The sequence below is a fragment of the Vitis vinifera genome, chromosome 13 (assembly GCF_030704535.1).
Source record: "Vitis vinifera cultivar Pinot Noir 40024 chromosome 13, ASM3070453v1".
Classification (NCBI taxonomy): Eukaryota; Viridiplantae; Streptophyta; class Magnoliopsida; order Vitales; family Vitaceae; genus Vitis; species Vitis vinifera.
In genome coordinates, this window is record NC_081817.1 from 20,122,351 (window position 1) to 20,146,678 (window position 24,328).

General features: G+C 36.1%; 2 protein-coding genes across 5 annotated transcripts; one reads left to right on the forward strand and one right to left on the reverse strand.

Moving 5' to 3' along the window:
- Nucleotides 1-40: 40 nt before the first annotated feature.
- Nucleotides 41-22,997, reverse strand: LOC100852594 (SAC3 family protein C). 4 transcript variants are annotated; one of them, XM_003634841.4, is made up of 9 exons: nt 22,618-22,997; nt 13,180-13,280; nt 6,540-6,761; nt 5,436-5,657; nt 5,251-5,336; nt 4,980-5,076; nt 4,512-4,604; nt 4,262-4,416; nt 41-543 (listed from the first exon to the last, which is right to left on the reverse strand). In XM_003634841.4, exons 1-8 carry the CDS (start codon nt 22,865-22,867, stop codon nt 4,264-4,266), a joined length of 1,224 nt encoding a protein of 407 aa, XP_003634889.1. In that variant the 5' UTR covers nt 22,868-22,997; the 3' UTR covers nt 41-543; nt 4,262-4,263. The 4 variants fall into 4 exon arrangements, 3 of the variants coding, with proteins under 3 accessions (XP_003634889.1, XP_059597712.1, XP_019073227.1); XM_059741729.1 differs by lacking the exon at nt 41-543 and having other exon boundaries at nt 4,158-4,416; XM_019217682.2 differs by lacking the exons at nt 41-543; nt 22,618-22,997 and adding an exon at nt 20,679-20,797 and having other exon boundaries at nt 4,158-4,416.
- LOC109121933 (uncharacterized) lies at nt 9,133-10,864 on the forward strand. Its single transcript, XM_059741730.1, has 3 exons — nt 9,133-9,901; nt 9,997-10,115; nt 10,225-10,864. Exons 1-3 carry the CDS (start codon nt 9,451-9,453, stop codon nt 10,708-10,710), a joined length of 1,056 nt encoding a protein of 351 aa, XP_059597713.1. The 5' UTR covers nt 9,133-9,450; the 3' UTR covers nt 10,711-10,864.
- Nucleotides 22,998-24,328: the final 1,331 nt, after the last annotated feature.

Below are 24,328 nucleotides of genomic sequence, written 5' to 3' on the forward strand. Positions count from 1 at the left end.
ACAGTAAGTGACAGCTGATAAGATTTCCCACTATTGAACCTGACATATTAATTTCAGAAGCTCTGTTGTCTTCTGCAATATCATATTGATATATATCATGCTCACCAATTCTCGGAACATCTTAAACCTACTCAAGCTTTTGAAACTCATCCCCTTGATCTAGATCCTTCCAGGGTGATATATATCAGAAACATATATGAACCTGGCATCAACATTCATCTGCCCATATACAAACCAGATCACAAAGGATACGTATACTTCGCCGAACTCTAAGTATCACCAAGGAGACATGTACAAACCAAACAGCTTATCCCCATGAAACAACAATTCCTCAAACACGTTAAGTGGGAGTTTTAGGTCTTTATCTGCAATTTGACTCCAAGTTTTGAGAACATCTTTCTTTCCTTAGTCTTTTGAAGCTAGTGATCTTGATAAAGTCTCTACAAACCCTGTTTGGGGTCATTGTAGTGTAAACCAAAGTGTCCCCAGTTATATGAATGTAGGCCACCATAGCACCATAGATTCATGGAGTTTCACATGTTTCTGCAATTTGGATCAAATTAAGATGAAGTTAATGAGCTTCAAGTAATTGGTAGCTGTCGAGGTTTAATGGCATTTGTCAAATGTAACGTTCTTGGCGCCCATTTGGATGGTGCAGTTTGACATGTATTTGTTACATATTTTGCCTTGATTGAATTATGATTAATCAGCATTGAACCACCACCTAGTCATGCCCATCCTGGAAACTATTAAAACTCATTCGATTTTTTGGGTCTTATAAGGTGTTTGGTAATCATTCATTAACTTAATAACTTAATTTAATTATTAAATAGATTAAATATATTTGATAAAATAACTTAATATTATATCTTAAAGTTACTTTTAAGTGTTAAATCAAATTAATTAACTTATTCTTAATCTCAATTTTTTTTTTGTTTCATTTATCTGCATCTAGTTATCAAATTAATGAAGGTAAATATGACAATTTGATAATTTAAAATGATTTTTAAATTAACTTTATCAAATAACTTTAATACTTAAAGTAAATATTAAATAATAAATAATAAATTTTACGTAAATAACTTAAATATAATCTAACTTAAAGTCAACTTAAATTATTAAGTAATAAGCCTTAATCAACAGCTTAAATATGAGATCTCCTCTACTTAGCACTGCAATTAATGTTAAAATTCTCTATTCATTTAATGACATATAAACTTTTATTAAATAAGAATATTTACGTAATGTGCCCATAAAAATATTTCGATGAAGTTTGTCTTATTCATTTATTACTATTTTATACTTTTGAGGTATTGATTAATAAGGTCAATAATTTAATTTAGTGTAATTACTCATTACTTTAAATGTCCAAAAATATGACAAATTAATACATCTCAACCATAATATAAGTTTTTATATGTAGAGTAAAAATGTTCATACAATATGCCATCTTTCGATGAATCTAATTAAAAAATGTAGTCTTATCTTCTGATTCACACCTTCTAATCTTTTTTTATTCTTTTATATTTTCTAGGTATTAATTAATGAGATCCTTAATCTAAACAGTTTTTTTTTTTTTCTCTCTCTCTCATATATAACAAATCTAATCAAATTATGTACATGGATATATAAAATCTCTTTTTCTATCGTTTATTTTAATTAATGTATCAAAGGTGTATATCTTTTTTTGCACATGTTTAAGGGATAATGGAGTACTAGAGATAGAAGGGCGACAAGGTTTAATTTTCACTTTATTACATATACGCTCCTTTGTCAAGGCTTTGAGTATACATTAAGCCAAGTCATTTGAGTTGAAACACTTACACAATACCTAAAATTGAAAGATACCTAATTTGATATTCCGTATCGAATAAGAAGAAATTCATGATATTATATACATATGAGTTGCTCTTAACCATGTGGATGCAATTTAAAGTGACGATGATCCATTGAAATTAAAACAAATAATATTTACACGATTGGAAGAATCATTATACCCTGCTGTCACTTAACTATTGAGCACCAACCCAAGCATTCCTCTATTAACTTCACAACAAGATGAGAACAAAAATCAAACTACCCTAAATTTCTTTCTTTATTTTTCTTATATCCTTTGTTTGGTTGTGGAGAATGTGAAGGAACAATCAAAAGTTTTGGCATTAATTTTATATCCACATTAATTGCTTCACTACCTAAACTTGATAACATATATCTATATATATAAATGATTTTTAAGTTTTGATTTCATTTCTTAGTTGGAGGATTATATTTAAGTATATATTAGATGTTGTGCACAAACTCTGGTCAGTTAAAAGTTTTTTACAATATAATTAATTTCACCTTTAAAATAAATTAATATTAGATGAGTAATTTAATAGGATGAGACAATTAAAAAAATTAAAGAAGAGAATCCAACCATTTAATAGTGTATGATATTCAACTTTCATACAATATTTTATTAAATATTTGAAATGTAAGCCATGTAATTAATTTTGTTTTTTCTAATTTTTGTGGTATTTTTTTAATCCTCAATCTCTATTGAATAAATAAAAATATTGATAACAATTAATATGACGACATCTTTGGACTACCTAATGTTGTTGTCCGCTGTCATGTCCCAATTCAGAAATGTTAACCCGATTGCCTTTCAAAGCTCGCACATTGTGTGCTGTTAGATGAGCTTCCCCCGTCTCTTAAGATTAACTAACCCATGTGCAAGTGTTGTTCACATGGAACCTTCCCACCACAATGAAATTTCAAAGATTACTCGGACCTGTCAATCAAGGTTATAGACTCATTGAATACATTAATGTAACGCACATGTGCCTAAAACATCTAAGGGCATCACAGACATATTATCACCTCAAACTTCCCTGGCCTAAGCGATTATGGTCCCTCTAAGAAGCTAGCTATAGAGGTTCATCTTCACATAGCTAGTTAGCAATCCTTTTAGTATTAGTTTTTTTTTTTTTTAGTGTTTTTTTTTGGGTTTGAAAAGACTAAAGAGCCCATCATATGGTGACGTGGCACTATAGTATTGTTGGACGAACAAAAAGTGAGTAACTGCATAAACTCCAATCTATGTGTAATGCATGCAAAAGAAAATACATGCAACGTGTGTAAAGCCCTCCAGTTTCCACACCAAAACCTCTCCTAACAAAAATTAGTACCCAAAATACCACCTCAAAGAGTGGGCCATGCCTTAAAATCTGGAGGGTAGTTTAGGTATTTGAGAGACTACCACAAATTTAGTACCAAAATACCCCTAAAAAGAGCACCATGCCCTAAAATTTAGAGGGCTTTTTTGGGATATGTAGAGAATAATGTGGGCTCAGCAATGGGTTGTCTTTTTGTATAAAGAAGATGATGCTTTGTAGAGAAGAATCAAAGAAAAAATGGTGATTAGAGGGTCTCTTCTTGTGTTATTCTCTGCTATTGTTGGATCAGTGGCCCCAAATATTTCAGATATCTCTAGCTATTGGTTTTGTTCAACTTGCCATGTAACACCTTATGAACTTTCTGTTAAGTACATCCTTTATTGGCAGTTGTCATAGGGAAATATTCTAGAAACTTTTACCATCTTACGTTTAGCCTCAAACTTTGTGTTAGCACAGGAATCATCTGTTGTGTTGGAAACAACTCTGATACCACTTGTTATGCGGAGACAATTGAACAATAAACAACAAAACAACAAAACAACAAAATAAACCAAAAAGTAATTAACATGATTCAAGAATGTGCTTACATCCATGGGAAGGGAAGAAATCAACTCACTATTAACCTAATTTTTCTTTGCTTTCCAACAGCCAAACCAAGGCTAAATTTATAGAATTTCCCTTTCAAGTTAAGTTACAACATCAGTTGATAGCTTACAAGAGGTCAAGTCTAATATTTACATATAAGACTCAAAGACAATTTTGAGAAAACAATATTACAATAGATGGAATACTCTTAGAAGATTTTAGAAATACCACTTATCATCAGCTGCTATTATTCCATTTGGCACAACACTGCATGATTGGGATGCAGAAAACATGCATCTCCATGCACACACATAAATTTGGTCTTGCGGGGTTATCTACTGTTCCTTTGACGATAGTTTCTGGGAGTGAATAGATTGCTTTACTCTATTCCCAGAAAAACTAACCACTAGAAGGTGTCATAAATTCTTGAAATTATGGGATCAGAAATGGTTGCACATGCAGGTTATATTTGTACAATAAGAAGTTTGAAAGAGTAACTAGTTCCAATTGATTGTTACCTCTAAAAGTGTTCCAAACCCAGAAGGCAATAGCTTGGAAAGACTTCCTTGGGATAATGGAAGTTTGTTTGCTTGGTTGATAAGAACTTATTTCCCCGTTCATCAGTGCTGGTCTCAAGACCACAAGCATTGCAAAATGATTCCACATCTAATTCCTACAAAAATGCAAATGAAGCCTTCAAGGTTCAAAAGATATTGGAACTTTGGATGACAAATTTTAGCAATTTAATGCTAGTAAATGCAATCATACCTTCATCATCAAGAGTTTGGACAAGTGTGCAATTGGATACGGATGAAGTTTGTAGCCACAATAATTTACACATGACAATGCCAATGCTCGAACCTTTTACGGTCAAAAGAAAACCAACAAAAATATATATAAATCAGGCATGTCCTTTAAAAGCACTAAAAAAGGCAATTGAGAAGAACTTCTAAATAAGACCTGGTTTATGAAACAAGCAAATTGAATTTGAACACTTCAGATGAATGAAGAAAGTGAGGAGCAATAAACCACATAAAGAAACAACTGTGAGAAATTTAAGAATAATGAAGTACAACTACTAACAAAAATGAAAGAAAAATAAAACCCAAAAGCACAAGTACTCGAGTCTAGATTTTAGATATATTCTCATAAATGAAATTGGAAAACAATAAATGAACAAAGAAGCATATATTTTTCAAACTGAAAAATCTAGCAAAATCAACATATTTAAGCAACCTCATTGATGTAAGGTTCAATTATGTAGTACTGTAAATAAGATGCCTCAGTTGCTGTAGTACAAAGGAAACGCTTATAATTGCCCATCCGAAATAATCTGTTACAAGAAAAGACAGATCTTTCAGTTCATGAAAACAAAATTTTTAACATTGGGTACTAAAAGAAGAGAAAAAAATCGATTGGAAAACAGAACCACTCTACATTGAGTTAAATGTAAAATGAATATAAACAATTTAAATGCAAGTCGAATCTATAATAGCTTTACGGTCACCTTAAAAGTCTCCGAGCAAAACACATTTCCTTTGACTTTAAAATGAGAGAAGGTACACGACCCAACCACAAAGAGAGTGACTCTCCCTTCAAAACAGAAATAGTAACATATTCAGAAACCAGTACAAGGCAGCAAGAGATACTGAAAAAGATGAACTCAAACAAACAACGGAAGCAAGTATCCACCAATGGTTGGTTGTTAGAGCCAAGATGAAGAAGAACGTGAAATGAGTAGAACTCAGGTTCATTCTTGTAAATAGAATTTGAATTTCGATTTTCTTTGTATAGAGCATATAGAGATATTAGACACTTTTTCAGCTGCTCCATATTGAGGTAATGAACTGAAGAAAAACTTGGCTTGCTGCTACAACTGTGAAGCTTGTGGTGGGATATAATATGAAATTTCACCTATATTATGAAACAAACCACAAGTCAGAACATAAGATGCGGCTTTTAGTTAACTCAAAGGTTTTAGGATGAGATTAAAATATCTGATCTATTATCATTAAAAAACACAATTCATTCATATACATGCTTGTCGTGCATTCTATTGCTTGGCTAAAAATGTTACTGGCCATGAATTTGTTCCTTTGCTTCAAGAATTTGAATCAAAAGTGAGAGAGAGAAACTATATAAAATTTTGAGGAACAAATTGATGGAGTTCTTGTTAAATAATTTCCTCATTTTTCCGAATTACTAGGATAAAGATATATAGGTTTAAAAAACTTTAAGAGAGGGAACAGGAAATACAACTTTTGAAATATGGTTAAGAAACTTCTATGATTGGGAATTAGGAGGTGGCAGCCCTTTTTGTAGGCATATTCTACAAAGTCAGCAAGTGTACTGGAAAACTTGACATTATGGAAGAGAGCACCAATTCCTATCACAGGTGGTGTGAGTTGCTTTGGTTCTATGGGTCTTTCATAACTTAGAGGGTGACTGGAAATAGACACTTAATAGTGGATAATTTAATTAGAATGGATTGGATAATAACTAATGTGCCAAGAAAGATTCAAAATCAGACCATTCATTTATCCATTGTAAAGTAGGCTTCAAGTTGTGTGATCACAGTTTCACCTCATTTGGACTCCATCGAATAAATTATCTTATTCAATAAAGCAAAAAGAGAGGATAATGACTCAATTATTCAACATTTTATCTCTTGTATACTTTGATTATTTTCTCCAACTAGGAGAGTGTTTAGCAATGGGTTGGCTAACTTATTGTATGTTGAGGAGATGAATGCTCAGAAAAAAAGGTAATTGAGATTATGTTTCAAGAAATTCATACCATTTCTTCAAACATATGAATTGTTTGATCATTAATGATATTCTGCATGCTAAGATCTTGTCTTATTGATCTTGTCCTATCAAAGACGAAATCATGAACCACTTCAAAAGGATGTTCTGTGGCATCCAACAGGTTTAATAGGTAGTTCAAAGTCTCTTCCAACACTGGAAGTGGCCGCACATCTGACGCCTGCATGTGCTTAGTGGCAATGGTTCTGCAAAACTAGTGAGAGAGATGGAGTGTGAACGGCTTTCTGCATCAAAATATAGACATTTCATGGCATTATAAAATATCAAGGAACAAATTGGAGAAAAAGATCCTACAATTTATAGCATCTTCATTTCTCATGCATCAAGTGTATAAATGATTATAAGCTAAGATGATGTTGAATCAGAATAATAAAAATGACAAGAGATCAAATCATGACACCCAACATAAGCTTTACAAGACGTTGCATTATGATAGATTAATATTTTGCTATAATAATGTTATGCAATTAAACATATGAAAGGAAAATCAAAAGTAATTATTGTAACAACCTGCATCCAACCGTATAGATATTATCCATCCTATGCTCAAGTGGTCTTCATGACTTTAAAATACGTGTACAAGGTTAAGAGGAGTATATATATATATATATATATATATATATATATATATATATATATATATATATATATATAACATAGTTCTGAAAGGCGCGCCTAGGCTCGGGGCGGCCCGACGCCACCCTCGGCGCCTCGCCTGAAGAGAGGCGACGCCCCTTCACGAAGGCGCCGCTTAGGCGCGCAAGGCGCTCGCCTCCAGCAAGGCGCGAGGCGATCGCCCGAGTCGCCTCCGACGGTCCGACCAGGTACGCACTCCTCCTTCTCCTTCTCCTTGTTCTTCTTCTTCTTCTTCTTCCTCCTCCAGTCGGGTTGCAGAGACGCCCCGCAGCCCTAGCTTTTTTTTTTTTTTTTTTTTTGGGCCCAAAACGACGTCGTTTTGGAGCCTGTTCATTTAAGTGAACAGGGACCAAAACGACGCCGTTTTGACTTGTTCCTTCCATCCAGCCCCCTTTTCTGGTCTTTCTCAACCCGAGACCACTGCCATTTTTTGCCTTAGCCTCTTCTGTGCTGGAGAAGTGAAGAAGAAGAAGAAAAAGAAGAAGAAAAATAGGGGAAATAGTCACGTACCTTCCGAACCTCGGTATTTTTCTTTTTTCTTCACTTTTCTGCATTTTTTTCCATTCTTACCTCATAACTCTCATTGGTAATTTTTTTTTTTTAAAAATAAATATTATATTTTGAGTTTTTGACATGAAAATTTTACAAAATAAAAATAAATAAATAAAAAGCACTCATGCATATTTGTTGTTAATGTGATATTTGATAATGTGATATGCATTTTTTTTTCAATTTTTTTTCTTAATTTAATTATAATTATTTTATTGTGGAGTATAGATAATTTGTTTGCAAGATGGATAATGAGAGTGAAACTCAAGTGGACTCTAGTGCAAGTGGAAGAAGAGATCCGGGGTGGAAATATGGTCGTTTGGTTAATGAAAAAGATTTGAACACCATCATATGCATTTTTTGTGAGAAAGTAACCAAAGGAGGCATCTATAGACACAAACAACATCTTGTTGGTGGATATAGAAATGCTAAAAAGTTTAGAAAATGTCCGGAACATGTTAGAGAAGAAATGGAAGAGTATATGAGTTCCAAGAAAAATCAAAAAGAGCAAATGAATATGGGGAGCGAATATGTTAATGAAGATTTGTTTGGTTTGGAAGATGAAGATATTGGTGAGGAGATTAATAGTAGAACGAATGTCACCAACATTTCTAGTGGAGGTAGTAACCGAGGAGGAAGTAGTGGTAGGACGTTTTCTTCAAAAAAACCAAGACAAAAAGGTCCTATGGATCATTTTTTCACTCCTAATGCAGAGATGGTTGTTCAAAATCAAAGGAGTGGAAAGATGAATCAAACTACCATCAATGATGCCTACAAAAAGGAAGCAAGAGAAAGAGCTTGCACGCTTATCACAAGATGGATGTATGAGGCTGCTATTCCATTTAATGCAGTCACATATCCGAGTTTCCAACCAATGATTGAGACTATTGGCCAATATGGTGTGGGTATGAAGGGACCAACTTTTCATGAGGTAAGAGTTACTAACCTTAAGAAAGAATTGGCTCTCACAAAAGATTTGATGAAAGATCATATGGTGGAATGGGGGAAAAATGGATGTTCAATTATGTCGGATGGATGGACCGATAGGAAAGAGAGAACTTTGGTGAACTTTTTGGTTAATTGTTCAAAGGGAACCATGTTCATGCAATCCATTGATGCTTCTTCAATGATTAAGACGGGAGAAAAGATGTTTGAATTACTTGACAAATGGGTAGAGCAAGTTGGTGAAGAGAATGTTATTCAAGTTATAACAGATAATCACTCAAGTTATGTGATAGCAAGTAATAAATACTATTTCTTGAATTTTTATTTACTTTTAAAATTTGAATTATTTATCTTGAGAACTTATGTAAATTTATTATCTACAATTTCATATAGGGAGGTTGTTAGAATTAAAGCGTCCACATTTGTAGTGGACACCATGTGCTGCACATTGCCTTGACTTGATGTTGGAAGATATTGGAAAGCTACCAAACATCAAGAGGACATTGGAGAGGGCTATATCACTAAATCGGTATATTTATAATCGCTCAGGGCTACTCAACATGATGAGGCGGTTTACTGGACAAAGGGAATTGCTTAGGCCTGCTAAGACTCGGTTTGCAACTGCTTTCATCACATTATCGCGATTGCATGAACAAAAAAACAATTTGAGGAAGATGTTTACAAGCTCAGATTGGTTAGATAGTAAATGGGCAAAAGAGTAGAAGGGGAAAACTATAGCCAACATAGTTCTAATGCCTTCATTTTGGAACACTATTGTGTTTTGCTTAAAGGTTTCGGGTCCCCTAGTTCGTGTGCTTCGTTTGGTTGATGGTGAAAAAAAAGCTCCTATGGGATACATCTATGAGGCCATGAATAGAGCTAAGGATGCAATTGTGAGAAGTTTTAATGGAAATGAAGAGAAGTACAAAGAAATCTTCAACATCATTGATAAGAGGTGGGAGATTCAGCTTCATCGGCCTTTGCATGCAGCAGGGTACTTTTTGAACCCGGAATTCTTCTATGATAAGCCAGAAATAGAGCATGATGCCGAGATTATGAGTGATTTGTATAAATGCATCTTAAGGCTAACAAGAGACCCTGCTAAGCAAGAAAAAGTTGTGGCCGAAGTGAGTTTGTTCACAAATGCCCAAGGACTATTCGGGAATGAGTTAGCTGTTAGGACAAGAAAGACTAGAGCACCAGGTTAGTTATTTAGTTTTGTTTATTTAAATGATTAGATTGTATTTTTGCTAAAATAGGTGAATTGTTTCACTAAATTGTTAATATCTATACTACAGCTGAATGGTGGGCTGCATATGGAGCTTCAGCTCCAAATTTGCAAAAGTTTGCAATGAAAGTCCTCAACTTAACATGCAGTGCATCGGGTTGTGAACGGAATTGGAGCATCTTTGAGAATGTGAGTGACCAAATCCAAAATAATTACAAGTAATAGTCTAATAGAGTCTTGAATGTAACTTAAAAGTTAAAATTTTAAAATATATTTATGAGCTTATGAATTTTTGCAGATTCATAGCAAGAGGAGAAATAGGTTAGATCATCAACGCTTGAATGATTTGGTGTACATCAAGTATAATCGAGCCTTGAAGAGAAGATACAATGAACGTAACACCATTGACCCAATTTCCTTGAAAGATATAGATGATAGCAATGAATGGTTGATAGGGAGAATGGAAGATGAGGATTCTCATGGAGGTGCACAAGATGATTTTGTATTTGATGATGACAATTTGACATGGGGTGATGTTGCTAGAGCTGCTGGAGATGAGGAGGCCAGGTTTGATACTAGAGCTAGAGCTAGAGCAAGCTCAAGCATAATACCACCAACAAGGGGGATAGCTTCAAGTTCTAGAACTTTGCCTTCTTATTCACTAATAGATGAAGATGAAGATGGAGACATGGTTAATTCAGCAGATGAAGAAGATGGGGAAGGCTACAAATGTGGTGATGGAAATGATGATGATGATGATTTTGTTGATTTAGAGGAGGAGTGATGATTGCTTGTTGTGGACAAATTTGTGATTTAAGTGTTTTTTAATGATGTTTTTGAATTGTGGACAAATTTCATGTTTTGGACCTTTAGGTTTGGAAACTTTGGATTTGGATATGTATTAGGCAATTAGCAATATGGATTTGGATTTGTTTTTATGCTTGGAGTTCTTTATTTTTATGTTTTTTGTTTATTAAATTGAAGTTTTGGATGATATTTGATGATTTATGTGTTTAGGACAAATAAATGATTGTTAAATTTGATTATATTATATAAAAATATATATGTAAATTAGGGTGCGCCTCACTTCACTAAAGCCCGCGCCTTAGATGCGCCTTGCGCCTCAGGCTCCAGGACTACTTTGCGCCTTGGTGCGCCTTGAGCCTTTTAAAACTATGATATATAACGTTAGGAACTTTTTCCCCTATGTAATGTAGGATATTACAATCACCCTCTCATGCAGACACAACGTCCTTATTGTGTCCCATAGGATTGTAAGGTCAAATAAACGGACACCCATTTTAGGCCAAGCAAACTCTCCTACCAAGGTCGAGGATTGACTTTGATACCATTTGTAACAACCTACTCCCAGTTGTGTGGATATTATTTGCTTTGAGCCTAAACGACCCTCGCGGCTTAAAAACGAATCAACAAGATTAAAAAAAGTTCATACATATATAGCGTTAGAAACTTTTTCCTCTATACAATGTGGGATATTATAATTATACACTTTGACAAAGACAAAAACAACCAAAAGAACAGACAAGACAACAAACACTTAACAATGATTGAATAAAGATATATGTTTAAAAAACACAAATGCCACTTGTTTGAAGGCCTCTTCCTGAGTTTGAATCCACACTAATGGTAAAAGAAGAAACAAGATAAAACCTATTCTAGGCTAACTTGCCTTTGTTTTTTCCTTTTTCGTTATGAAACATAAACAGTTTTTGCAGAGAATAAAAAGTTGATTGGTGATCCTACAGCCACAATAAAGAAACAAAGAAAACAAACGAGCAAAATAAACAAAAGCATCCCAGCTAAAACAAGAAGAAGATTACCATTTAGAAAGCATAACACAGGCTACAACCTAGAGCACATCCAAAATTGAAACCATAGGACTCCCAAGGTCAAGGGAGAACCAAAATTTTTACAAACCCAAAAGGAGAGGTGGCAATCCTCTTAAGCAAGCTATTGTCTTCCTAGTTAACCTATCTAGGACTCCACAAAAAAATTTGCAATATAAGCCTCTTGCTAGAATCAAGATCCAGAAAGCATCTACTTGAAGCATTATTTTAACTGGAGTAGTTCATAAAGCATAAGAAAAGCAACAGGTTGCGGCCACCTAACAATACAAGAGCCAACAGAAAAGGAGGAGCTGCAACTTGAAGATTTCGCAATAGGACTTTGGTTACAATACCAATTTTAGTGACATGATGACAAGCCTATGATAATTGGCCTTAAGATTGATTTGAAGCAAACTTTGAAGTATCCTTTGATGGCAGCAGGGAGTTGTGGTGTTTGTTTCTTGGTATAGTTTCATAAGGTAAAAGCATAAGAGGCAAGGGGGTTTACATCTTGCTATGACAGGCCTAAACCCTCAAGGGGTTGAGCCGCTGAGGCCTAAGCGCTCCCTAAATTTTCAATTTTACTAAAAAAATATAATTTTTTGAGCACAAGAAAATAGATAATAAATGAGTTTTTTTTTTAAAAAAACTATAGAAAGGTTTAGCCTGTTCCATACATTTTAGAAGCATTTAATGCTCATAGGAACAATAGAAACAAAACAAAAAAGAAAAGTTACATGACAATAATAGTGCAACAACAATTGAACAAAATAAAGCACACCCCACAATAATAAGGAAAAATAAATTAATGGTGGCTCCATCAAATTCAAATGTCACAAATTCAAAAAAAAAAAAAAAAAAAAAACAAACAAACAAACTAAGAAAAGAAAACAAATGAGATAGATGTAATATCAAATAAAAATATTGAATAGTGAATCAAATGGGATCATTAAAATTCAAACAATAATGCTTTGCACATCAAGAAGCAAAGGAAAAAAAAAAAGGTTTCAGCAAATGCTTGATCAACAACAAACACAAATCCAACAATAGCACCGATATAACAGGGGAAAAAACAAGTTTTCTACTAGAGAAACTAAAAAATCAGTTTGGCATAAACCCTGTAACAGATCAATAGCTTATTAGCATAGTCTTACTTTACAGTAGCATTAAGATAGGCTTTGGTGTCTAACACAGATATAGGTCATCCAACACAATCACCTCCAAAACAAAACAAGACAAGATAAAACAAAACAAAACAAAAGCACAAGTATCAGTGCCTGAATTAGCGCTCAATAAGTGCACATGTTGATGGCTGATATGGTAAAGATGATTCAATAAGAGTATCATTGTCCGATGCAAGATGAGAAGCTAAGATGCGGTATAGAGGAATGAGATGTAGGGTTTACCTTTTTGACAGCAAGGCTTGGAGATGTTTTCCCAGGATTTCCATGTAACCTCTCAAACACAGCCAAGTCCCGAAGGCGTTCACGTTGGGCCCTTTCTCCAGCTATATATTACAAATGAACATCAGAGATAAGAGTTGTTAAAAGAAATTACCAAGTATAAGCTGCTGAAATAATTAAACAACATCTTTATTAATAATTCATATTAAGCCATTGAAAATTCAATAGCAAGCAATGTGATTGCAGAAATCCTGATCAAAGAGTCAGAATAAACTCATCAGGAAATAAATATAAGCATAAGAAATACACAATTTGACTAGATGCATGCATCATTATGGTAAATAGAAAGGGGTAGAGATATAAAATGCAAATTAGCTAAGATCATGGCAGCATGGGTTTCAAAACATTTTAATTTGCTTGGTTGCAAAGAGAAACATTAGTCCCATCGAGTGTTTTTTCTATTTCAACCTATGGAATAAGAAAGGTCTTATGGAAGCAGGGTCGTGTAATTTGCTTTCTACTATATTAGTGGCAACCAACCTGTAATAGCAAGAAAGGAATAAAAAAGGAAAAGAATGGTATGATGTAGTTGTGAGACTGCATACTTAAGGAATTTAGTTTAATAGAAGATGACTGTGTTTAATATGAGAGTTCTCTTGATCACTAAGCATTTGGTGCAAAAATATCCCATATAAGGAGTTGCGCAATCTAGAATACAAATACTTTAATACCATCATCTGGATGGTAAAACCAGAATAACTATGCTCCTGAAGCATAATTATACAGCTGTAGGAACATGATGCACAACCACCCAAATCAGCAAGACAAAGAACAGGATAGAACTTGTTGGCACAACCACAACAGGACAAAATCCATAATAAAGTCCTCAATTACCAATCTATGTACGACACTACACCATTTGGAATGCTACAACAGATTCACTTTTGACAGGAGAGTTTATAACTGCCAATGGAACATTACCAAGTAGCAGACATGTCTTATGTAGTTTGGGGGGAAAATGATTCCTATTATCTGTGTCAAGACAAGTACCAACTTCAGAGACTCTAATATGGTGAAAATCTCAAAATTTTCCATAAACGTAATCCTTTTGCATCATAATTTGTTATTTATTTTAGTAAGGAATCAAACAATCATTAATGGAAGAAGGAAAGATATACAAGCAAGCTTGAAAAATGAGGAATTTTCAAGAAAAATCAAAGAAAATTACATTACCAAAAAGTAACATCAAGGGGCATTGGCCAAACCTATCCAAAAAAAAGACAATGCTGAACAGCCCAACAACCTACTGTATAGCTCTAGCCAATAGATCTAGGTTTTGCCTATTCCATAACAGAATAAAGTCCTTCCATCATGTAACATAATATCTCTTTTTTTCCTTATAACAAATGAGAATTTATTGAGTTAAACAAGATAAAAAAGAGGGATGATATGCATGTATGGCAAGAAGAGAACAGAAAAGCCACTCCATGCCTCAAACCAATCAAAGAGCAGTAAGTGTTCTCAATAAAAATTTTCAGATATTAGCATCCCTATAAGAAAAATATAGCCATGCACCTGGCTAGCTGATCTGGGCCTCAATAGAGAAGAACAAGCAATGTCTCTAGCATGATTATGAAGCCACCCCATCTGATGAGCAATCCACTAAGGACCTTTGCCTTCAAAGAAGGTTTTGAGACAATAACAAAGGAATCCCCTTCAATATGGAGGTTCATTACATCCAGGCAAACAACCATATCCGAATCTTCCTCGAGTGCTAAACACTCAGCTTCAATAACACCATTAAAGAGCCTGCAGTTTGAAAAACAACCTCAAAATATCCAGTCCCTTTGTGCCATCCAGGTTCAAGGCCTTCCCTATTCAAAGTATGTATCATACATGAAACCCCAATCTATGTGATCATAAACTTCCTCAAAACCTATTTTAAAAACCATCCCTTCGTCCTTAGAACAGAATTTTTCATCTAGGATTTCATTACTAATGACAACCACATCTAGTATTTGTCTAGGATTTCATTACTAATGATAACCACATCTAGTATTTGCCTTCCATTAACAAAAGCCCCTTAAGCTAGAGAGATGGCACTATTAAGAAACTTTCTAAAGCAACCCAAGGGTAAATTGGAAGTATTCTCCTAAAAATTAGTGACTGGGTTGACAGGTATAAAATCCCAAATCAAGTTGGATCCCTCTTTCTAAAGATCAAGATAATGAAGGTGGAATTGGTGCTTCACAACTCAGAAATGGTTCTTCACTTACCAAATTTTTGTGAAGGAACTTTGGGGTGAAGAAGTATCAGTGGTTATTCATTACCTCATTAATGTGAAAGTCTTCGATTACATTTTTTTTTTTTTTGATAAGTAAATAAGATTTCATATATAAAAGAAACGCTAAAAAAGTGACTCAAGGTATACAATACCTATACACCCGCCTCCAACAAGGCTAAAAAACAAAGATAGCCCAACAACCCAATCCTACTTAGAGCCCAACCAATCAATAAAATTAGCTATAGTTAGAGGGCAATCATCTATAAACAACTTAATCTCGGACCAAAAAGAAAGGATAAAAGAGTGTTTCAGTTGCTAAATTGACAACATATCATCCTTGAAAGCCAATCTATTCCTCGCCTTCCAAACCGTCCAGAAAATGTAAAGAGGAGCAACTCTCCACGCCTTTTTGCATTTTTTGCCCACGAAAAAACCATTCCAGCTTAGAAGGGTCTCTCTAACTGAAGAAGGCAATACCCAAGACACCCCAAATAAAGTAAAAAGTAGATCCCATAACACCCTTGTTCTTGAACAATGAAGGAGCAGATGGTTTATGGTCTCCTCTTTCTCAAGACACATAAAGCATCTATTTGCCAATGCCCGTCCTCTTTTCTGGACCATATCCAAGGTTAAGGCTTTGCCCCACGTAGCCTCCCATGTAAAGAAACTAATCTTGGGCTGCACATTCACATTCCAAATATAGCTTAAAGGAAACAGAGATGAACAACCCGCTTCAAGGGCAACATAAAGAGACTTGACCGAGAATTTACCACTCTTAGTTTCAGTCCAAGACACCATATCCTCCACATCCTCAATAACTCTCTTACCATGAAGCCTCTGCAAAAATCTTTCCGCCTCCTCTACCTCCCAATCATTGAAAGCTCTTAAAAACAGGGGTTCCAACCCCCCCCCCCCCCCCCAAACCCCCCTTAGCCAAAGGGTCCCAAAATCTGCCACCCACGCTTTCTTTTCAACAGTCAAATCAAAAAGAGAAGAAAAAGACATACACAAAGGAGAATCCCCGCACCATCTATCCCTTCAAAATCTCACCCTCCTCCCATTACTAACAATGAAAACCATCCTATCGCTCACCAACTCTCAATCCATCCTTATTCCTTTCCACAACCCCATACCATGAGCCTCTCTCACTTCCCGAGAGCACCAACCCCCTCTATCTTCTCCATACTTCCCCCTAATCACTTGATTCCACAAAGCTTCTCTCTCATTTGCAAAACGCCAATTCCATTTAGCAAGAAGAGCCTTGTTGAGAATGGAAAGGCATTTGACCCCCAAACCTCCTTTCTTCTTACTTAAACACACCAACTCCCATCTTACTAAATGAGGCTTTCGCTCCAAATTGCACCCCAAAGGAAGTCCCTTTGGATTTTCTCTAATCTCCGTCTAATTGAGCTTGGTAAGCACAACAATGACATGAGATAGATGGGTAAATTCGATAACATGCTTCGAATAAGAGTCGCCCTCCTCCCTTGGATAAATATTGTCTCTTCCACATGGCTAACCTTCTTCAGAAGCGCTCTTCCACACCATCCCAAACTGTAACTGACTTAAAAAGAGCACCCAAGGGCATCCCCAAATAGGTGGTTGGAAGGCTACCCAGTCTACAACCAAATTCCCAAGCAAGATCATCCATATTCTCTACCCTCCCTACTAGAATGAGTTCACTTTTTTTCAAATTTATTCTCAATCCCGAAACGGCCTCAAACCACATAAGTAACCAACTGAGATAAGTCAATTGATCTTGTGAAGGTTTACAGAACACCAGTGTATCATCAGCAAACAACAAGTGGGAAATTAGGACCCCTTCTTCACTCCTACCCTTCACCCTACAACCCGATAAGAAACCTCCCTCTACAGCCCTTTTAAGAAAAGCACTAAAGACCTCCATAACTATCACAAAGAGATAAGGGGAAAGGGGATCACCCTGTCTCAAACCCTTGGAGCTTTGGAAGAAACCCGTAGGGGTTTCATTGACCAACACGGAGAAACCTGCAGTGGATATACACCACTTAATCCACCTGATCCATTTTTCCCCAAAACCCATTTTCTGCATAACTGTGAGAATAAAAGTCCAGTCCATGTTATCATACGCCTTCTCTATATCCAGTTTGCACAGAATGCCATTCTCATTATTCTTGAGAACCAAATCAATGGCTTCATTAGCTATCAACACTGCATCTAGGATTTGTCTACCTTCCACAAACGCCCCTTGAGCCTTGGAGACCACCTTTCCAACCACCTTTTTTAGCCTATTAGCTAAGACCTTGGCCAGCCACTTGTACAAGCTTCCCACCAAGCTTATAGGCCTAAAATCCCCTAAGGCTTCAACCCCTGCTTTTTTTGGGATTAGGACCATAAAAGTTGCATTTAGGCTTTTAACAAATTTGCCATTTTCATTGAACTCCTTGAAGAAACACATCACATCAGCCTTCACGAAATCCCAAGCAAATTGCCAAAAGGTCATAGAGAATCCATCTGGCCCCGGGGCTTTATCCCCATTACAGCCCAATAGTGCATCGAAGACCTCCTCTTCCGAAAAATGAATCTCCAAGGCACTAGCGTCCAAAGGCTCCAAAGTCTCAAACTGCAGCTCGAAAATAGAAGGGCGCCATTCCCCCGGATTGGACAACAACAACCTAAAAGCATTGGCAATCCCTTCCCTAATTCCATTCTCCTATGTAAGCTAGGCTCCATTAATCTTAATTCTGTCCACATTATTCCTCCTCCTGTGAGCATTGGCCATCTTGTGGAAAAAACCGGTATTTCTATCCCCTTCTTTCAGCCACACTTCCCTAGATTTTTGCCTCCACGTGATTTCTTCAAGTAAGACCCATTTTTTATAATCTTCCCTCGCTTCTTTTCTAGCTTCCAGCTCTTCCAACAACAGTCTGCTAATTTTCTCCTTGGTATCCCAAAACTCCACCTGCTCCAAAGCCAAATTCTTTCTATATTCAACCCTACCAAATGTGTTTCTGTTCCACTTCTTCAGCTTAGCCTTCATAAATTTTAGTTTTTCGGCCAAGATAAAACTTGGGGATCCACTGAAGCTACCTTCCTCCCACCAATGCTTCAAAAGGTCCTTAACACCTTCCAGTTTCAGCCACATATTCTCAAATCTAAATGGGGAAGGGCCTCTTCTCAGGCCCCCTCCGTCCAGAAGAACCGGAAAGTGATCGGACACAGGTCTTGGTAGAACAAACTGCCTCGCATCACCAAAATGACTGTCCCACCCCTCATTAACCAAAAAACGATCCAGCCTTGAAAAAGACTGGTTATTCACCCCTCCAATCCAAGTAAAAGGACCCCCAACCATAGGCAGATCCTTTAACTCTGGATCTTCTATAACTTCTGAGAACCTTCTCATGTTTGAATTCAAGCTCCCTCCTCTGTTGCGCTCTTCCGGACTTAGAATGGCATTAAAATCCCCTACAACACACCACGGCCCATTCCAAAGCCCCTTAATGGCCCCCAACTCCTCCCAAAAACTCTCCCTATTCCTCCTCAATGTTGGGCCATAAACCCTTGTAAACGTCCATATGAAACCGTCCTCGCAACTCTTAAAAGTGCAAGAAATAGAGAACAATCCTTTTTGAAGGTCAACCAAATCCAACACCCTGTTATCCCAAAACACCACTATACCTCCAGCTGTGCCCTTGAATCTACAGCTCCCCATTCAAGGAATCTTCCCACTCCTTAGCTACGGATAATGCCCATTGACATTTCCTAAATCTTGGTTTCCTATAGGCAAACCAGATCCACCCTATTCTTCTTTATCAACGCTTTGATCACCTTCCTCTTATCACAATTATTGGTCACTCTTACATTCCAAGTGAGCAGTCGGAGCTTCATTTAGACCTGCTCGTACTTCCCCCCCCTCTCCTCCTCCTCCTCCAAGATAATTCACTGTCCATTCCAACTTTCTCAATTCTATTTCGAATTTTGATGACTCCAATTTTTTCCTTTTTCTGCCATTCAACTTTCCTTTTTGAAGTTTCTTCTCTTTCATTCTTTTAAGCAAAAACAAAATTTCCCCTTCGAAGCCCTCCATCGGCATTCCAAGATAGCGGCTGAACTTAGCCAAGCTACTAGAATGCCAACACAGTTCCCCCTCTTTGTCCCTCTCTTCTTCATCCTCTTGGGAGACCCTTTTCGAAACCCCCTCTGACGCCTCCTCGAAAGTCCCAAACTCCCTACCCGCCAAATTTGAGACCTCGGCCTCCCTCCCATCCGCCAATATCATCCTTAACGGGCCCATAACAGCTCCCCCTACGGCTTCTAAACCACTGCCCTGATCGGAAACCCTGGCAATGGCAACACCTTCCCCATCCCGCCCAGAAGGAATAGAAGAAAGAGAGGTTTCCCGCTTCCCCAAAGAAAACAAAGAACAAGAGAATTGATCAGAGAACCTGGAAGCCTCCAACAACAACGCTCCGTCGGTGTTTGCTGTGAGATTAACGGTCAGATGAAGCAACCCCAGTTGGGAACCAAACATTTCCCCCTCTTGCTCTCCACAGACACACTCTTTCAATTACTTTTAACCTTAATGATTTCCCAAAAATCTCGTTAAACCTCAAATCCACATTGAGAAGACATGAAATTAGAAATGGCCCCCCACCACCCCCATCCTCCCCACCCCCCTGTCATTTGGGGGGCTTGGAGTCCTACCAATTCCTCTAAGAAATCTGCCTCTTCATTCGCAGATTTCAAAGTCTACAAGAAGGTGACCTCCACCATAGCAGCAATAAGCCCAACCTCTCCATGCAGCTAATGGGGATGGACTGTAAATTTGTTCTATTGCTCATACGTTTCTCCTAGTAGTCCTAGGAGGTGAAGCTTAGCAATTGCAACAAATTTATCCTCATATCCTCTGACCAAAACTTTCTCACATTACCCAACTTATCCTTAACTTCCATAAGTAGTAATTATGATAAAGTTATCCGCATATTTGTTGACAAAATTATTTTGCTTTTATGACACTGAACTTTGTAAAACAAGTGATTATCATCGTTAACTGGATGGCCAATCTGAAGTTGTAAATCATTGTTCTGAACAATACGAACATTTTTTGTCAAGAATCACCCTAGCACTTGGTGACCAATGCCAGCATTTTTAGGTCAAGAACCAGCCATACATTTGTTACATTTTCTGGAATAGGCAAAATGGTGTCACAATATTACCTTTCACACCTTGGCATGAATACCTTTCAAGTTGTGTGCAGACATCATCAGCCTGTCATAGGTGAGTCATCTGCTGAGAAACTGTTACTAGAAGTTGGGTAATGAATCACAAGATTGTGAAAAACTGGTCCATCATGTTAAGCTGTATCTGTTGCAAGGTCAAAATCAAATGAAAATGTCAGCAATGAGCACTGTGCCAACCGGAAGCTTGCAATTGGCAATTGGGGTTTTCTCTTCTCCCTCTCCTTCCTACCTTCCTTGTGGCCATACTGCCAAAATTCAGTGGTGACCAAATAATGAAACTTGCCTACCAGTTTATGGGCCTTATCAAGTTCTGGAACAAATTGGTACCGCAGGCCTGCGGCACACAAGTCAAATCTTCCTTCCTCAGCCCACATCCACCCACCCTTCATGCTTCCTAGTTCAAAAAGAAGTTGGGCTCTGTATGGGGAGAACACATCAATATTCATACAGTCATGCGCTCCCCAATCACTTCCAAAAGTAGAGTTAAGGTGACCTATCCATCCCATCTAATTTTACAGTACAAAATCATGGTTCACAGAAGTGCTTCCAAGGCCTAACCAGAAAGTAAAAAGTTATAAAAAGCCTTCATCCCTACTCAAGAGGTAACTGATTCACATTATGACCTCTCTGTTTTCTCTAATTTGCTCAGGAAATTAATAACAGCATCAGAGAGCCTTTAGTCAGTGCCACACCAGTATTCAGCCAATTGCAGGTACATAGGAAAGTCCATAGTTTTCTAGGCTGAAGGTGTGGTATCTGATTTTAATCCATTCAAGCAGAAGAAATAATTATGTCAACAGGCCTCTTCATCGCTACCTTCAACTGTGAAAGGCTATTTACAACTTGAACTTAAAAAAAAATCTGATGATGATTAGTACAACAATCAGACAGTCACAAAGTTCTCATTGACCGGAAGAACTTGCCAACTGCCACATAAATGGACTTCTAGGAGGCTATTCCACTCAGAAGCATGTCACCAAAGTTCTTGCCATGACAACATAGTATTAACTTTGGGGAGGGGAAGGGAGGAGGAAACATAATCTTCCAATGCATGTTCCCGTACATGGAATGAACACATGCCAAAAGACTCCATAGTGTTCATCTCTACTCTATGATTATCCACATTGTGAAAATCTCTAGCATCACTTGTATGTCTTTGGGTATAACATGAACAATTTGCATCCTTTTAGCACTCCCTAATGTAAGGATAATAAATTGAATTTGTCATTTATAATCAGTATCAACACCCTATGCTGATATAGAGTGAATTCCAGATATACAATGAATTTATTCCCTGAACATGATAGGCTGGCCACCAGTCTTACCAGAATTTTCCTACCATTTGTACAGAATAGCAAAAGGGTTGTCACATCAGCATGTGGAACCGGTGGCATAAAAGGCAGCAAGACAAGAAATGTCCTTATTTTGTTCGTATGAGAAGGAGATAAATCAATTTGGCCATATATGTGAGCAAAAACAAAAGAAATCCCTTTCCCTTCTCATGGAGCAATAATCATAAACAATCAAATTTCTTCTGGAGTCTTAAGATCCAGTAATTCAAGTTTTCAACACCATTTGACATTAGAATAAGTGCCCTACTCCAAATACAGTGTTTGATTACATGTAAACCTGACATGGTAAAGGAAAAGTGATAAAAGAGGTGGTAAGTCCATTTTCCATTATGAAAGATTTGGGGGAAGTAAAGGCAAAAGCGAATTTTTTTTTGGGATTCCTACATCTTCTGCAGATTGGTATCTAATAAAGGGGGAGAAATATCAATTTTATTTGTAAAATTTATGTAAAAGCCACAAAAATGACACAGAAACTCCAGATTCACTTCTCTTTTCTACTGTTTTCCTCCAATTTCTCGGAAACCAAACACAGAATAACAGGAAAATAGAATTTTAAAAAAATGGAAAAATAAGCACGCATTTTTACCAGGGCACATGAATGGGCAAGTTCCAACTAAGGAGAGAAGATTGTTCGGATCTTGCTCTCCTTCCTCCTCTTGCTTTGGTCTTTGTGGCTTCCCACATTTGCTTTTCAATTGGTGAGCATCCTCCAGGGAGTTACTAGTTTTTGGGGGATTCGAGGAGAATTTCTCTGAGCGGAAACGCGATGAGGATGAAGCTGGAGATGAAAAGGCAGAAGAAGAAGCAGAAGGGTTTCTCCGTTGCCTCCTGTCCATGGCGGCTTGTGCTCTGGTATCAGCTAGGATGATCCATTTGCCGAGAGCATTTATTTAGATGATGAAATCAAGTGCATATTTTAGATTGTATCCTATACTTATCAACTCATCATATATTTTGTGGTGAATTATTCTTGGCACCTTAATACATAAAACATATGATAGCAATATTCTTGAGTCTTGGCCTACTAGCCAAATGTATTCGATATGATTGGTAAACCCGATTTAATAGCCTAAAGTGACTAATAAATTAATTTAAGTCATTAAATAAATTAAGCATATTTAGTAAAATAATTTAATAATATAAAATAAATAACAACTTTAAGTAATAAGTACAAACAATTAATTTGTTCTTAAGTTCGTATTTTTATTTGACATTTTTTACCACAATTTGTCCCGTTGCCTCTAGGATCTCTTTCACTACATGACATCCATTATTACTTGATTTCATTTACCTTAGTTATAATCTATGAAAATAAATATATCAATTTGATAATTTAAAATAAATTTTAAGTTAATTTTATTAAATAATCTTAATACTTAAAATAAAAATTAATAAGTTTTTTTTCGTCTTTAATATCATTTAATGAGAAACATAATTATTTCAGACCTTCATTAAGTATTGAATTACTTATCTTATTTTCTATTATTATGGTATCACGTCTCGTCTTATTTCCTATTATTATTATAGTATCATGCCTCATAATAAATCTATGTTTATGGGTCCATTTCATGTGAAATTACTCTTTCTCTCTTACTATAAGAGTAATTATAATATAAATTATAAATATTTGTGTCAAATGGAGAAGATGATCCCAATATTTGGAAAAAAAATCTCCACTTATTGAGTATTATAATTATAACCTCATTTTAATATAGCTACCCTTATACTTTTTTTTTTCCAATAAGTGTTTGATTGTGAAATGTTGATAAAAACAATGGAGGGTATTTTTGTCCAAAAAATGGAATTTATTGTTTTTAAAAAATAGAAGCGATTCTTATGAATATGTAATTGTTTTATCCTTTTAAATTAAATAATCTTATAAATTAAGGTTGTTAAAGTTATGTCATACATGGTATTAAAGTTGAAATAATAATTTCCATGTTATTTAATAATACTAGTAGGTTACTATTTTTGTCATAAAGGGGAAAAATAACAATTTCTCATTAGGGATTCCATTTATTCTCATTTTTTTCTTCTAAATTTATGAGTTGTGACAAAAATTATTTAGAATTTTGCCCTCGCCATTAAGGTTGAACCAAAGTCATCACAAGGAATTAGGCAAGAATTTTAGAGCTTCTAGGTTCGAGGTCATTAGAAAATGAGGTTATTTTCAATTATTCATTGACGCTACATATTGGTTGTCACTACCACTTTGGTTTATGGTTTATGTTGTTCATTATGTCTTTTAGATAATAATATTAGTTTTAGATTTTGTTTGAATTGGTTTTTAACAAACA

Excerpts from the sequence above, each read along its gene's own strand:
- LOC109121933 (XM_059741730.1), top strand. The coding sequence starts at position 9,451 with ATGCCTTCATTTTGGAACACTATTGTGTTTTGCTTAAAGGTTTCGGGT. Across the intron at positions 9,902-9,996 it reads AAGAAAGACTAGAGCACCAG|CTGAATGGTGGGCTGCATAT; the intron begins GTTAGTTATTTA and ends TCTATACTACAG. Across the intron at positions 10,116-10,224 it reads ATTGGAGCATCTTTGAGAAT|ATTCATAGCAAGAGGAGAAA; the intron begins GTGAGTGACCAA and ends GAATTTTTGCAG.
- LOC100852594 (XM_003634841.4), bottom strand. The coding sequence starts at position 22,867 with ATGGACAGGAGGCAACGGAGAAACCCTTCTGCTTCTTCTTCTGCCTTT. Across the intron at positions 13,281-22,617 it reads TTGCCCATTCATGTGCCCTG|CTGGAGAAAGGGCCCAACGT; the intron begins GTAAAAATGCGT and ends TGTAATATATAG. Across the intron at positions 4,605-4,979 it reads TTGAACCTTACATCAATGAG|GTTCGAGCATTGGCATTGTC; the intron begins GTTGCTTAAATA and ends TGACCGTAAAAG.